This window comes from Myotis davidii, unplaced genomic scaffold, assembly GCF_000327345.1.
Source record: "Myotis davidii unplaced genomic scaffold, ASM32734v1 scaffold866, whole genome shotgun sequence".
Lineage (NCBI taxonomy): Eukaryota > Metazoa > Chordata > Mammalia > Chiroptera > Vespertilionidae > Myotis > Myotis davidii.
In genome coordinates, this window is record NW_006297145.1 from 2569202 (window position 1) to 2585749 (window position 16548).

General features: G+C 43.3%; 1 protein-coding gene across 1 annotated transcript in view; it reads left to right on the top strand.

The window, feature by feature from the left end:
* Window positions 1–5920: 5920 nt before the first annotated feature.
* The window catches only part of TLR4 (toll like receptor 4), an 11655-nt gene continuing 1027 nt past the window's right edge, over window positions 5921–16548 (top strand). The window contains exons 1-3 of the mRNA XM_015569901.1: window positions 5921–6230; window positions 10297–10463; window positions 14435–16548. Of these exons, the coding sequence (XP_015425387.1) occupies window positions 6141–6230; window positions 10297–10463; window positions 14435–16548 (2371 nt within the window). The 5' untranslated portion in view covers window positions 5921–6140. The remainder of the gene's footprint in view (window positions 6231–10296; window positions 10464–14434) is intronic.

Genomic DNA, 16548 nt, shown 5'->3' on the forward strand with positions numbered 1-16548 from the left:
GACACAGTCTGACCTCTTTTGGATCTTATTAGCCTGTATATGAAATTATCAGTTGCTACTATCATCCAAAGTTGTCATCACAGTCATTGATGTGAACTAACATTCTTTGAACTCCTGCTAGGTATCAGCCACTGTGATAGACGGGAGGATATAGAGATAAACTGGATTTGACTGCTGTCATCAAGGAGCTAAAAGCTGGGTGGGGGAGGCAGACAATCCCTCTTGGGTATGGCAGGTGGCGGCTGTGTGAGCACTGAGGAGTGATACCTGCCTCAGAAAGCCTTTTCAATGGCCTACAGTGCTGTGATCCAGATGGCTACCTGTGCCTCCCTACAGTGGCATCCTGGTAATTCCCTTTTTATATGTAAGGAAACTCAGTAATGCTAAAAATAAGTCACATCAGGAAATGATGCTGCTGGAAAGTAAGTAGGATAATTCAATGTTTTATATATAACTCTCTCTACATTACAGCATGCTTTTTCAGGTCTGAATGAACAAGCAGAGACTCAATGGGAAATTGGGGAAGTAGGAAGACAGAAAAGAGACAAGAGTACCTTGGCCATAATGAACCAAGAGACTCTTGGTCTCAGGTTCATAACTAAAAGAGACAAAGGGAATTTTTCTACCCCTAGAAGAGGATGGTGTTTTCTGCAAAAACTTTAAATTGGGGCATAGTTACTCCCAGGGACTATTAGGAGGTACAAAATCACAGAGAAGCCGCAGAATAATCACTTACATGTTAGAGTTACATTATTACTCAATCTGGAAAGGTGCAAAGACTACAGAACACCTGCTACATAGTGAAAACAAATTCAGATATAGTGTTCGCTGATTCATTCATCAACTATTTACTGAGCACCTACCCATGCACTCAAGACATGTGAACACTGAAGGAGCCTGCTACCCTCATTGAGTTTAAATTCTACTAGTAAGGACAGACAATACAGACACGGGGAATTCAGTGTAATTTTGAAATGACCCAGGAAACATCACATACAATTCAGGCTGGAAATGAGTAGACATTACTTAGTCTGTTCGCCTTGATAGTCCCTGGGGGTGGGAGAGTGCACTCACTTGCTTTTGGCACTAGGGGCATTAGAGCAAAAAATATTGAGATGTACAGAGCAGTGCTTCACATGAGGACTCAGCCCTACAGACGGGAAACCTGGTCACCTGGATGAGGAGAATACCCTTTACACCTCCGGTTAAGAGCAGCAGTTCTGTACTATAGACCACAGGAACATTGGTCCATGGCACATTAGTGGATACAACTGGAAATGGGTATCCATGGACAAAAGAGACTCCTACAGTTGAAAACAGTTAGGAAACATTGAGTATTTTGCATCTATAAACATTTCTCTTTACAGATGCAAAATGCGCATTAATCTAGTATGTCTTACAGTGTCCTTAGGAAACAAACCTATTTATTCTGTTTAATCATTTGTGTCCTTTATGTACTGAATGGAGCCTGTGTCCCTTCCTCCTCTTAGTGACAAACTGTTCTTCATTGAATCTAAGACACCATCATTGACTGTGAGAAGTACTATTACTTAATTTGCTACTATTAAAGAAAAACAAAAACTCCGCCGACAATCATTTCAATATATTGTCATCTATGAGACACATGCTGATTTGAGAGATGTTAACATGTGTAAAGAAAAGTGAAACAGAACAGGTGGATGGAATCAGACTTGGTTCTTAGATATGCCAAACGAAGGGGGACTCTGTTCTCTGAGCATCCTATGTTGGGTTTGCGCACTCATTACTTCTTTCAATCACCATGAAAAGGGTACTACAGGATGCTGAGTTTGTGGCACAGAAAACCCACTGATCAACAATCTGTCTTTCCTTTCATATGATTGGTGCTATAAAGTGGTACCCATCAGTGACTCTGTGTGTGTGTGTGTGTGTGTGTGTGTGAGAGAGAGAGAGAGAGAGAGAGAGAGAGAGAGAGAGAGAGAGAGAGAGAGTTTTGGGTGGAGGTAAGGGGCTTGACACTCAGGATAGAGATAGCCCTTGCAAGTGGGTGTGGTCTTGGGACTAGTTCTGGTCAATGGAGTGAGCAGAAATGATGCATGCCACTCCTGGACAGAGGTAGTAAGTATCCATGCATCTTTTCCATGCTCTTCTCACATTCTGCAGCAGACTTAGAGGCTGCATGTTGAATATGGCAGCAGAATGAAATAAAAGGAGCCTGGACCCATGAATCATTCTTGGAGTACCTCCAACCAGGAATATTTTCACTGAGAATTTCATGAGCAAGAAATAAAATTTTATTATGTTAAGTCACTAAAGTTTGGAGGTTGATACAGCAAGTAGCCTAATCTAACACAGGTCAGTTTTGGTCTTTCATTATTTATTACTGAGTATGAAGTATCTGCCAAATACCATTGAATACTTCTTCCACAAAGCTGTGAAGATGGGTTCTTCCACTGAGTCAGTGATGACTGGTACTGAGTTAACCTTGCTCTGCATGAAGCGGGTAGAAAACCATGCCACTTCCCATGTTTCCCTGGTGTCCACGGTGTACTAACTACTGTACTGTACTGGAACTTATGGGCCCAGGCTGTAGCCAATCACCACTTTCTGACTTCCTTTAGCACTGCAGTGGTGGGTCCTTCAACAAATCAAATAAGATTTTATAGCCCTCGTCTTAAAGTTTCTCTTTTGTGCTTGATCCATAGCCTGTCTTCTGGAAGAGGCACCCAGAACTGAGATACCTTTGATTAAGGTCAGTAAACAACAGTGCGTTAATCCCATGAAAAGGACACGTCTTTATAAGGCGTGATCATACATTCTCTAGTCAGAGATAGGAGAATTTTCCAGGAAGATGTCTATAGACCCCAAGTATTAATATCTCAGGAAACACAGTCTAGGAGATTATCTTGAACCCTTTCTCTTCGGCTTCATCTTGACTGTCAAAGGTTCTCTCTCCAATGACAAGAAGAAAGAGGATTTGCACTATTACACAGGTTTATATACTCTATTCACTTAAGTGCTCATCCTACTAATGGGGTTTTGGAATGTCTGGCCTGAAATAACACATCTTTATTCTTTTTATAAAGTGGAGTGGTGTGTGTGTGTGTGTGTGTGTGTGAGAAGAGGCCAAGAAGCTTGAGGTATGGACAATATCCACCCTCACAATATTATTATTATTATGGCATGAGGTAATTCAATTTGCATTTTAGAAAGACTGCTTTACTTTCAGGATAAAGGATGGTTGAGTTGAGACATTGGAATAGGTGGGTCTAGTCCCTGATCAACCCATGAAAAGTGTATTGCACTAACCTAGGACAAGGGATGTACGAATAACAGAAATGAAAATAGACATTTTAGAATTATCCTATCTAATAAAACCCCAATATGCAAATCGACCCAAAGGCAGAATGAGCGGCAGAACAACCAGTCACTATGATGCACACTGACCACCAGGGGGCAGATACTCAACGCAGGAGCTGCCCCCTGGTGGTCAGTGTGCTCCCACAGGGTGAGCACCACTCAGCCAGAAGCCGGGCTCATGGCTGGTGAGTGCAGCAGTGGTGGCAGGAACCTCTCCTGCCTCCGCTACAGGCTGGCAGTAAGGAGCAAGGGGTCCTAGACTGTGAGAGCCCAGGACTGTGAGAGGGATGGCTGGCTGCCAGCTTAGGCTCGATCCCTACAGAGGGATCAGGCCTCAGCCAGCAGGCGGACATCCCTCAAGGGGTCTGAGACTGCAAGAGGGCGCAGGGCGGGCTGAGGGCCCCCCCTTTCCAGTGCACAACTTTCGTGTACCAGGACTCTAGTTTTATAGGTAAAATCTCTAGGACTTGATAGAATATTTTCTTTTAAAATGTAGGTTTTGTTGTTCAGGTGTGATGAGACCCATAGATCAAGAGAAAATGACCATTGATAGTTTGTTACTCACAGTTTCCAAGAGGAGGGGGCATACCACTCCACACAGGGGCAGGGCTGCATGGGGAAGCACCAGGGATCCTCAGGAAGTAGAAGGAGAGAGTGTGAAGCATGGGCAGGAGCCTTTGTTGTACTTTCTGTGGGGAAGGCAAGGAAAGGCAAGGTAAGCAGGCTTAACATGGGCTACGTGGAATAATTTCAGCAGGCTCTGGGCCATTTAGGGCTTTCTGTCTTTGTGTGGTACCTGGCTCTGTGATGATAAGGGCAGAGGAACATTGCCTCCTAGAGTATTAAATCAGATAGAGAAGGCGGTTTAGCAATGGGCCTTGGATGGGTTAGTTTGCATATGAAAGGTACACTCCAGGGCAAATCGCTGGCTATCTCTAGGAATTGGCCAGCCCTGGGAGGGTCATTCTATCCTCAGCAGGATGCCCATGCCAGAACATCAAGAACACAGGAAGTAAAGATATAGTTAATATACAATTTGATGAGAGAAAAAAGGAAGCCAAGGAGATTTCCATCTTGGGGAACTGTGTGGGAGCAACATGCTTTTAACTTTCCAGAGAACTAGACTTTATTGAGCAGGTACTCTGTGCCAGGCACTGCTCTGAGACCTTAATGTAGTCTCAATACTCAAAGCAAAGATTGGGCATGGGAACTCTTTTCAGCTTAATTTTATAGCTGTGTTGAAGAATTCTATAAGAACATGTGTTCAGTCAGTCCCCTACGGCATGCTTCCTCACACTTGATTTCATACATGTTGGATTGGGGTGCCTTCAGGATATCCTGATAGAATTAGCTAGGGCATGATGCCAGTAACATCCCCATTTTATACTATGTTCTTATATTGAACTGAAACCTATATTGTACTGGCAGCATCCCACACACGTCCTAAATGCCTCACAAATACCAGTTTATTTACTCCCATGACAACTCTTTGAGGTACATATTTATTCCCATTTTATTCAAATTGTTCATAATCACAACAGGTATCAATTAATGGAACATACAGATGAACCATGCCCTAGGGTAGGCATTTTATGTAAATTAACTTATTTCAATTGTGTAAGACAAATATAATTATCTCCGTTTTAAAGACCAAAAATCTAGGGCTGAGTGGCTTATACCATTTGACTACTGTCACATGGCTTTCATGCTATGCATTTCATAAATCACAGCTCCTATTGTGATTAAAACTTATTATTCCATTTTTCAGACCAGAAATGAAGGAAGGCTCAGTAGTTTCAATGACTTGGACAATGACCTAACACCATAAATCATCCTGGATTTGAATTTCTGTATATTTGAGTCTTCACTCTAATCTTTCCTACTATTCCTTGTCCCACGAATTTTCAAACTATGTTTCACTGGAGCTTCATTTTCAATGAGTGTCATAGATATGAGTTTCTTCCCAAGATTTTGCAAGGTTGGATGGAGCAATGGGCTGAATTGTGCCTCCCCTCCCATTCATATGTAGAAGACCTAACCCCGCATCTCATAAGGTGGCAGTATTTTGAGATGCTAAGGTCTTTTTAAAAATAATCAAGATACAATTAGGTCATATGGGTGGGCCTTAGTCCAATGTGACTGGTGCCCCTGTACAAAGCGGAAATTAGGACACAGATACACACAGAGGGAAGAGCAGGCGAAGACACGGGGAGAGGATAGCCACCTCCAAGCCTAGCAGAGAGCCTGACAAGGAATCAACCTCTGACCCCTTGACCTCAGACTTCTGGCTGCCAGGACTCTGTGGAATAAAACAAATTTCTGTGGTTGAAGCCACCCAGTTTGTGAGACTTTGCATGGCAGCCCTAGGAAACTGGCACAGCGAGTTTCCACCACGAAAACATTCTAGGAAGGCCGCAGCCCTACACAGTTATGCGGACTGTTTGATCAGTGGGATTGTTTTCCTAAATTCACCAACGCTGAGGTCAGATGACTGACTGGGAGAGCGGCCAGTTCCTCTTGCTGTTGCTTCAGCCACTGGTCTGCAGGCGTTTTTTCTTCTTTTTCTAACTTCCCCTCCCGAGACAGGGGGAATAAATATTAGAGAAACAAAAGTCCAGAATGCTACGGTTGCCACTCTCACTTCCTCTTGCCCATCACCCAGCACTGCTTTGAATACAGCAATTGTCTTGGGGCACGCACAAGGGAGAGAAGACAGCAGTGCCTGGGAGGCTTCTGGGCAGGCGGTTACTGCGTGTCATGCTGTGGCAGGGCCATTTCTGGTGGCAGACAATGCCGGGATAATGTGGCCCACCCGCCTGGCTGGGGCTCTCCTCCCAGCCATGGCCTTCCTCTCCTGCCTGAGACCCGAGAGCTGGGAACCTTGCGTGCAGGTATGTGTTCGGGGTCTATTCATCTCCTGGGTGCCTCATCTTGCTTTTTCAGAAAACAGTAGAACTTCCCACTGTGGGCCCTGGTTAGTTTCATTTCCAAAAAGGAGTTGAACTACCTTAAAGCCATGAGAAGCCAAATAATTCAGTTATGAGGCACTAACAGGCAGCCCATGGGATCATGTCCTACTTAGGATTGTAGATCAGACAGACCTGCTGAAAACCACTCTTCTTAGGCTTCTGGGCTGTGTGACCTTGAAGGAGTTATTAAGCCTCTCTGAGACGGTTCTCACATCTGTAACAGAATTATATCACCTTCTTCAGTGGACAGTCGTAAGAAGGCTGCCTCCTGTCATTTCTTTCTGCTGGTGATCTGGGCGCCGAGCTTCCAGCAGTCACTGCCCCTTTCAATCTCAGGAAGATGTTTTTTGTCTCTTAACAAGAAGAAACTTTCTATGTGGATTTCAGACTTCTGAATCTAGCCATAGTTCTATCCAAAGGATAAAAAGCAAAAAGACTTTAAGAAAAATAAAAAAAAGGAGAGACAGAAAAATAGAAAGCGAGCTAAAGAGAGGAAGGAAAAAGGAGAGAGAAAGATATAAACTCTCAGCTAATGCAATGATTTCTTTCTGTGTGAAACACAAGCCTGCTGGTTCGCAATCACATTCACGATGGATCTCTCTCATTTCCACAACTGCCTTGGAAGCTCACAGCAGAACCCCAAAATGCGGAGAATGTCCTGGACTTAGGGTGTGGCAGGGTCAGACACTCAACAAAAGTATAAATTAGGGACATGGGGGAAATAGTGGACTTCAATAGGAACAAGGATGAATTTGTCACCTCAGAGTCCTCTGTTTTCCCAGTTCCCTGCCGAGTGCTCCACACCATGCCCTCCTCTCTGACTCTCTTGCTGTTACGTTACTGGGAAGAGATCCTCCAACCAGGGTGGTCACTCCTGGATAAAATCGCAGCCACCCCTGACTCCTCCTTCCCTCATGCCTCATTTTCTCTGCTTCCAGAGCCTGCCCAATGCCTCTGTGCCAAACCAGGGCAGGTCCTCAGGCCTCTGGCCTTCACTCGTAAATACTGACTGGTCTCCTGACTCCATAGCCCCCTTCCTTTAATGTACTCTGCTCATTTTCTGTTCGTTGTTTATTTGTAGTTGTTGTTTTTTTCCTGAGACCTGGTTCTAGCAAAGTACCCTCTTTAAAAACATAGTAGCTCTCCATTGCTCTCGGGACCAGTTCCTAGCACTGGGCCTGTGCACTGAGTGTTTCTCTAGCTAGAATGCTTTCCCCCTCGATTAGTGCTGTCCACTGGTAACATCATGTGGGCCACAGGATATGATTTCAGTTTAAATCATTCATTTACCTAACTAAATTTAAAACACAGTTTTCTAAACCCAGTATATTCAAAAGTTACTTCAAAATGTAATTTACACGCCACTATTAATAAAATATTTTACATTCTTTCTTTGGTACTAAGTCTTTAGTATATATTTTACATTCACCATACATCTCAGTTTAGATTATTAATATTTCTCCCCCCGCCCCCAAGTGAGAGGGAGAAAGAGATAGAAACATCAATGATGAGAATCATTGGTTGGGGATTGAGCCTGCAACCTGGGCATGTGTCCTAGCCAGAATCAAACCTCGACCTCCTGGTTCACAGGTTGATGCTCAACCATTGAGCCATCCCAGCCGGGCAGATTATTCACATTTCTCATGCTCAGTAGCCTTGGGTGACTAGTGGCTGCCATGTTGGACAGCGCAGGCCTAGATATGTGCATGACTTAATACCTCACTTCATTCAAATCACTGCGTAAGTGTCACCTCCTCTGCGTAGTCCTCCTTGATCACTTCATGTTCAGCTGTCAGCCCCATCTTTGTCCCTAATCTTTTATGCCGCTTTATTTTTTACAGGACACCATTATATAATATGTAATATATATTGGTTTATTTGTTCATTTTCTTTCCCTTTGAGATAGAATCTTTAAGAGGGCACAGCCGTTGTGGGTTTTATTTATCACTCTATCTCAGTTCCTAGCACGCAGCAGTTGCACAGCTTCAATATGTGAAATGATTTAAAAGGATTGCCATAAGATAAAGGAGAAGCACCTCCTTATTGGACCCTGGCTTCCCCTTGGGCTTGGGTTTCACCACTCCCTTCTGGCTGATAAGATTGAGTTTTCTACTCCCCTCACTCCCCTGCTCCCTCATCCCTCTTTTTCCAGGTATCCAAATCTTGTTCATCCTTCAAGACCCACCTTGAAATCTTCTCTTTCTCAAAAGCCTTCTACTATCCTTTGATGCAGAATTGATCTCTATCTTTTCTGAACCAGAGGAAATATTTTCCAAGCCTGGTCTAATAGCCCTTTTCAATATATTTTCCCCCCGTCCTTTTTCCCCCCTTATTTGCTCAATCCCTCCACCCTCTCCCCCCCACCTCCCCTGCCTCACACCCTCAAGACCTGTCAGCCTGCTGTCTATCTATGAGTCTGTCTCTATTTCCCTTGTTAGTTCCATTTGTTCATTAGATTCCACCTATGAGTGAAAGCATATGGTACTTCTCTTTCTCTGACTGGCTTATTTCACTGTTTTATTTCACTGTTATTTCACTTTTCAAAGGCATCTGATTGGATAAAGTCTAAAGGGTTGAGGGACAGGTCTAGAGAGAGTTTGAATGAGGGCATTTTATGTAAAACCTGCAAGTCTTCACGGTAAAATATTTCAGATCTTGTTACTCTAGATTGTGAGCTCATTGAAGTCTGAAGCCATATCACACTGGTCTTTGTACCGCCCAAAACACTAAACAGAAAATGCCTACAATTGGGATTTAAACAAATCCCAATTCAGTCAGTAATTCACTTATTGAACAAATATTTATTAAGCATTGACCATTTTCCAGGCACCACTCTGAGTGCTGGAGACATAGCAGAGAGCAAAACCATCAGACTTTACAACCTAGTCGGGGAGACAAACAATACAGATGGAACAGTTGCATGAGCAACATGATGCTAGATGGTGATACGTCCTGGGAGGCAGGATAAAAGGCGGTGAGAGAAGAGTGCCTGACACCGTCCCGTATTAGACAGTGTGGCCTGTGAGGCTCCTGTTAGAGGCAGCATTTAAGCAGACATGTGCATTAAGTGAAGACCTGCACATATGGCCTGGCCTGTGAGACTTTATGCATATTCTTTCACTTCTAGAAATTCTTCCTTAAAAAGTTTAGTTGAATATTAAAGTATATAACATAAGAAATATGCTGTTATATAGCAATTAATTAATAACAACGAATGATTGTAAAAGCCAACATTTATTGATCATCTCTTTAAATGCCTTATCTCCTGTAATCCTTTTAACAGATTCTATGGGTATTAAACAACAGAAAGCCACAATTAGCTGGCTTAAGCAAGACATGTTTTTAGAGAAATCAGAGAATCCAGAAATCAAATGGGTTTTTGGAGAATAGGGATTACAGAAAATTTGGGAAAGTATAATAGAAGCTGACACAGAAACCAAGTCAGCATAAAGCACTGGATGTTATTGACCAGGCTCCACCATAGGGGTCTAGGCACTCCAACTATTTTTCCCCATTTCTCTATCACCTGCTCAGAGGTCAGTAAGCCAAGAGAGAGAAGCAATTGGGCTCTGAGTAAGGAAGGTCTGGACACCTTGACTGTCAGTCTCCCAGGCTGTATACAATGGGGGTGTTACTTGGAAGACAAAGTCTTCTCCTAAATCACATGGAAGAGCTGAGGTGAAACCCTAGGCTTGTGGACTCCAGAGCCTCAGCTCTTCACCGCTCTGCTATTGGTTCTCACTAAATGCTGCCACTATTATAGCAGAGCTTAGAATAGTAGGCACATGGTAGGTGCTCTTCCCTTCTTAATCCAGAGTAAGATGTTTTGTAAGTATGAAGTGAGTAGGTAAATGGATTGGTGGATGGATGGACGGGTGGATGGATGCAGGTTGTCCTAGAGACCTCTCCGACTGTGGCCAAGGAGAAGGGGAAGGTGTGCTGAGGTGCATGGCATTAAGACACTGCATCTAATGTATGATCATTGCAGGTGGTTCCTAATGATACTTACCAGTGCATGGAGCTGAATCTCTACAAAATCCCTGATAACATCCCTACATCAATCAAGAACCTGGACTTGAGCTTTAACCCCCTGAGGCATTTAGGCAGCCACAGCTTCTCCAACTTCTCAGAACTGCAGGTGCTGGATTTATCCAGGTAATGACAGGCTTTAAGACACTGCACCAGGTAAAATGTCCATTGTTCTATCATTTCAGTCACTTATTCATCCATTCTTTAGATGTCTTACTTGCTATATAACTTTGGAAAAGCCATCTGCCTTCTCCAGTTCTTCGTTTTACATACAAAATATGTGAAATCAGTAGTTAGACAAGAGGCAGTTTCTAAGGATAATCCTATCTTTGAACTTCCTTTTAAGTCAGGAGAGCAAATGGTCTCAAACTCTTTCATCAGCAGGTGACTACTTGCTATATGTATACTCTGTTAGGAATCAAAAGTATGTTGAGATATAGCATTCAATCTCAGCTACCAAGGAGGGCATATCTACTTTCAAGAGTTAATATGTTAAAATCATGAGCATGGTGCTGGGCACATGATAGACATTCAACAAATATTACTGATTTTGATTTTGGATTTTGAACCTGAGATAATAAAAATAGGCAAGAGTTGGTGATAAGCTATGTGAAAACTAGAGGCTACACACTGCATTTTTCAGAAGAGGGATGCTCTCTGCAGTGAATAGTCAAGACAGACTTCATGAGCTGAGTGGATTAAAAGTGAAGTAGAGAATAGGGAATTCGGAAAATACAAGGAACCCAAGGAGAAAGATGGCAAGATCTAAGGGAAACATATGCTGTGGGTGGAGAACACTGACTAAGATTTCCCTTTCTGATGCAGGGAATATATCATTCATTATGACAGGTTAAGTTATTATCATTATTTGGGAAGGGGAAACTGAATCTTAAAATTGATTAGGGGGCTTACCCGGTCTGTATGGCTCAGTGGTTGAGCATCAACCTATGAACCAGGAAGTCATGGTTTGTTTCCAAGTCAGGGCACATGCCCTTATTGCAGGCTCAATCCCCAGTGGAGGGGGTGGGGGGCGTGTAGGAGGCAACCGATCGATGGTTCTCTCTCATCATTGATGTTTCTATCTCTCACTCTCCCCTCCTCTCTGAAATCAATAAAAATGTATTCTTAAAATGCTGGTTAGGAGTCTTATAAAAAAATAGTGAACTATATTTAGTTAGTGGACTCAATAACGAACCATAGTTTCTGTAACAGTTTGTGAAAAATAGAGAAACACTGCACATATGGCTTTTTATTATGGACTAGAGGCCCGGTGCATGAAAATTTATGCACTGGAGTCAGGGGTCCCTCAGCCCAGCCTGCCCTCTCTCACAGTCCTGGAGTCCTCAGGGGCGGGAGGCAACCCAGTGATCAGGGGAAGGCAACACCCCCATCACATCTCTGTTGCTGCCACTGCCGGCAGTGCAAGCCTGGGCCGGCCATGGTTACCTGAGCCTAGGATGGCCCTGGATGGCTGGGCAGCCTACATCAGAGGCTTGCTTGTGCCTCAGGCCAGTCCTGGGTGGCTGGGGGCCTGAGGGCGGATCCGGCCACACCTGGCGTCTTCCACCCTCCCCCTTCACCCCCCCCCAGCGTAGCTGAAAGGACTGGGGGACTCCGACAGGGCTGAGGGGATTGGTTGCCACCATAGTATGGCTATGGGCGTCGCCATCTTTGTGATGGCGTCATGGTCAATTTGTATATTCCATCTTTATTAGATAGTATAGTCCTGATAAAGACTAACAGCACAGTGTGAAATACATTTCTAGAGTAGATGTTTCTGTAAAGAGTGAGCATCTGATGTTCAGTCAGATACTGACAGAGTATAACAAAGAAGAGTGGGGTATGTCAAAGGCAGTGGTGTATTTTATAGAGCCGGTGGGGTCAGGTCCTCCACCAACATGTACAGCCACATGGCCTGCGGCATGTCACTTCATCTTTCTGAATCTCCAGTTTCACATCTGAGAAGCAGAAATGATGGAACTTACCCCATAGGGTTAAATGTGATAATGAATGTTGACATGCTCTACATACTTAAAATCTTAATAAAGGAGACTTGATAAGTAGAAAGTATTATTATTGTAGCATTTCATTACTTTCTAAACTTCAGATTCCTCACTAAGAATCTTGTCAAGAACTGTATGGAGGTAGACAGACCAACCCTCCCTCTGTTTTAAATAAGAAGTAGTCTCTTATCAAACAATGTCTCTTATAATTCATCTTTGATCCATCACCAATGGCAGGGACTTTTCTCAGAGACCTTAACATGTGCTCAGAGAGAGGAACCTTCCTCTCTGGTTAGCCAGTAGGAGGACAAGGGCACACAATGGTATAATAGACAGTCTATTCCTATTCATATTGCTTGACAGTGTTCACATACAGTAACTCAACTAGTTCTCTAAGGATGCTTTGTGATGAGCCAGGAAGCCTCTTTTTTATTTTCTATAGAAACCTACTGATACATTTTTTCCTTTTTATAGACAAGGAAACTGAGGCAGGGAAAGTTTAAGTGACTTATCTATGTTCATGTATCTTGCTAGCAGCAGACTAGAGATTCAAGTTCACATCTCCCACTTCCAAGTTCAATGTTTACTTCATCTTAGTACTTGATTTCTCTAAAGTGATGAGTACCCTTTGATGAGATAGAGACACCACAAGGCTCTTCCAGTTTTGCCTGATGCATGGAATGATATATATATATATATATATGATTACGGACTATAAAATCATAGAGCTAAAAGCAACTTGAGAAAGAATTGTGTTTAGCTGCCTCATTTAGAAATGTGGTAACTTAGGCCCCCGAAGAGAAAAGGAGTTCCTCAGATCATGTTGCAGAAAAGGACAAGCAGAGATGCCAGAACCCAGATGTCTTGGCCTCATCTTCTACTGTCCTTTCTGCTGCACCCGCTACCTTCTATCCAGTTACCAATCAATAACAGAAACCTGGACTGAAATGCTTATATTACCCATGAACCTCCTGAAGGAGATAGGGCAAATGGAAACATTGCCAATGTAACTCAGGTTGGACTAGAAACAAAGCCATTTACAAACTGTAACTGGCAGGAACTTGCCATGCTAGCAAGAATTGACCATTAGCTTACTGTTGGTTGGCTGGATAAAAGCCTTGTCTCATGGATACCTCTATGAACATTGTATAGCATGGCTTCCATTTCACTTGGGGTATAATGCAAAGTCCTTTTTCTGGTATTAAAGCCTCGGACCTTAGTTTAACTTCCTTTCTCCACAATTTCTTCTCACACCCCTCCACTTCCTTCTCTGACTCCAGATGAAGAAGTTGGTTCTCACAGTTCCTCAATGTATGATGGTTGCCACCTAACTCGAGGGTTTTGTACCTGCTGTTGTGTCACTTCCTTTTCTTGTTCATCCCTATTCATCTTTCAAATTTCAATTTAATGTTCTCAGAGAAGGCGGTTTTGACCGCCTCCCCTTATCTAAGTCTGTTCCCTGGGTACAAACGCTCCTAGTAGATTTTTCTTCAATAAAACTAACCCTTATCACTAACATTTACCTGTGGTAATTATAACTTTTCATCAACATTAAGGGTACCTGCGACACTTAGGTATAATTTCTTACATCTTTGAAATTGACATTCACCAGTCATTTATCCTGCCCAACAACTAACTATACTGTACCAATCAGATGTATGGCCACAATTACCTGGAGCACGGTTGAGTGCCATCCCATGCACCAAAAGGTCGCAGGTTAGATTCCTGGTCAGGGCACGTACATGCCTGATTGCGGGCTCAATCCCCAGTAAGGGACAAGTCAGGTGCAGGAGGCAGCCGATCCATGGTTCTCTCTCATCGATGTTTCTGTCTGTCTCTCCCTCTTCCTTCATCTCTCTCTAAAATCAATAAAAACATTTTTTTTTAAAAAAAGAGTTTGCCACTGTGGTTCGTAAGATAATACGGAAGCTGTGAGGCTTCCCATGTGTCCCTGCCATCATCAGCTTTGGAATCTTTGCCTGATCACAATTGTATGGCATGTCAAAGCTGTGGGAAGAGCTAGATGCTGCTGCTTTTCCATTGTGGGCTCCCTATTCATCAGAAACATATAATCTGTATCTGTTTTCCCTGTAGGTGTGAAATTCAGAAGATTGAAGACGATGCATATCAAGGCCTAAAGCATCTCTCCATCTTGATATTGACAGGAAACCCTATCCAGAGTTTAGCCCCTGGAGCCTTTTCTGGACTGCCAAGTTTACAGACACTGGTGGCTGTGGAGACAAACCTAGCATCGCTAGAGGACTTCCCCATCAGACATCTGAAAACCTTGAAGGAGCTTAATGTGGCTCACAATCTAATTGATTCCTTCAAGTTACCGGACTATTTTTCTAACCTGCCTAACCTGGAGCACTTGGATCTTTCCAATAACAAGATCCGCAATATTTACCATGAAGACTTGCAGGTTTTACATCAAATGCCCTCATTCAAACTCTCCTTAGACCTGTCCCTCAACCCTTTAGACTTTATTCAACCAGGTGCCTTTGAAAAAATTAAGCTCCATGAACTGACTTTGAGAAGTAATTTTGATAGTCCAGAGGTCATGAAAATGTGTATTCAAGGTCTGGCTGGTTTAAAGATCAATCGGTTGATTCTGGGAGAATTTAAAAATGAAAGAACCTTAGTAAACTTCAACAATTCTGCCCTGGAGGGTCTGTGCAATTTGACCATTGAAGAATTCCGGATAGCACGCTTCAATGAGTTTCCAGGGGATGATCTTGGCTTTTTAAATTGTTTGGCAGATGCTTCTACAATATCTCTTGTGAGTCTATATTTAGACAAGCTAAAAATCTTTCTAGAAGATTTCAAATGGCAATACTTAAAATTGTCTAAATGTAAATTTGAACATTTTCCTACATTGGACCTTACCTTTCTCAAGCAGTTCATTTTCACTGCCAACAAAGGTATTACCACTTTTACTGAAGTTAATCTACCAAACCTTGAGTTTCTAGATCTCAGTAGAAATGGCTTGAGTTTCAAGTCCTGCTGCTCTCACCGTGATTTTGGGACAACCCGACTGAAACACTTAGATCTGAGTTTCAATAATATTATTATCATGACTTCGAACTTCTTGGACTTAGAGCAACTAGAACATCTGGATTTCCAGCATTCCACTCTGAAACAGGCCAGTGATTTTTCAGTATTCCTCTCACTCAAAAATCTCCTTTACCTTGATATCTCTTACACTAACACCAAGATTGTCTTCCTGGGCATCTTTGATGGCTTGATCAGCCTCCAAGTCTTGAAAATGGCTGGCAATTCTTTTCAGGATGCACTCCTCCCAAATATCTTCAGAGACCTGACTCAGTTGACTGTCCTGGACCTCTCTCAGTGTCAACTAGAACGGGTGTCCCAGGAGGCATTTGGCTCACTCCTTAGACTCCAGGTGCTAAATATGAGTCACAACCACCTCTTGTCCTTGGATATGCTTCCTTATAAAAATCTCTCTCTCCGGGTTCTAGACTGCAGTTTTAACCGTATAGTGGCCGCCAATGGGCAGGAACTACAACATTTTCCAAGCAATGTAACTTCCTTAAATCTGACCCAGAATAACTTTGCTTGTGTTTGTGAACACATGCGTTTCCTGCAGTGGGTCCAAGATCACAGGCGCATCTTGGTGGGCGCTGAACACATGATGTGTGAGAAACCTTTAGCTATGCAGGGCGTGCCTGTGCTCAGTTTTAGAAATGCCACCTGCCAGATGAGCAAAACTATCATTAGTGCGTCAGTTCTCTCAGTACTCGTGGTCTCTGTAGCCGTAGTTCTGGTCTACAAGTTCTATTTCCACCTGATGCTTCTGGCTGGCTGCAAAAAATATGGCAAAGGGGAAAGCACCTACGATGCCTTTGTCATCTACTCCAGCCATGATGAGGACTGGGTGAGGAATGAGTTGGTGAAGAACTTGGAGGAGGGGGTACCCCCTTTTCAGCTCTGCCTTCACTACAGAGACTTTATCCCTGGCGTGGCCATTGCTGCCAACATCATCCAGGAAGGTTTCCACAAGAGCCGGAAGGTCATTGTGGTGGTGTCCCAGCACTTCATCCAGAGCCGATGGTGCCTCTTTGAGTACGAGATCGCCCAGACCTGGCAGTTCCTGAGCAGTCACGCGGGCATCATCTTCATCATCCTGCAGAAGGTGGAGAAGTCCCTGCTCAGGCAGCAGGTGGAACTGTATCGCCTTCTCAGCAGGA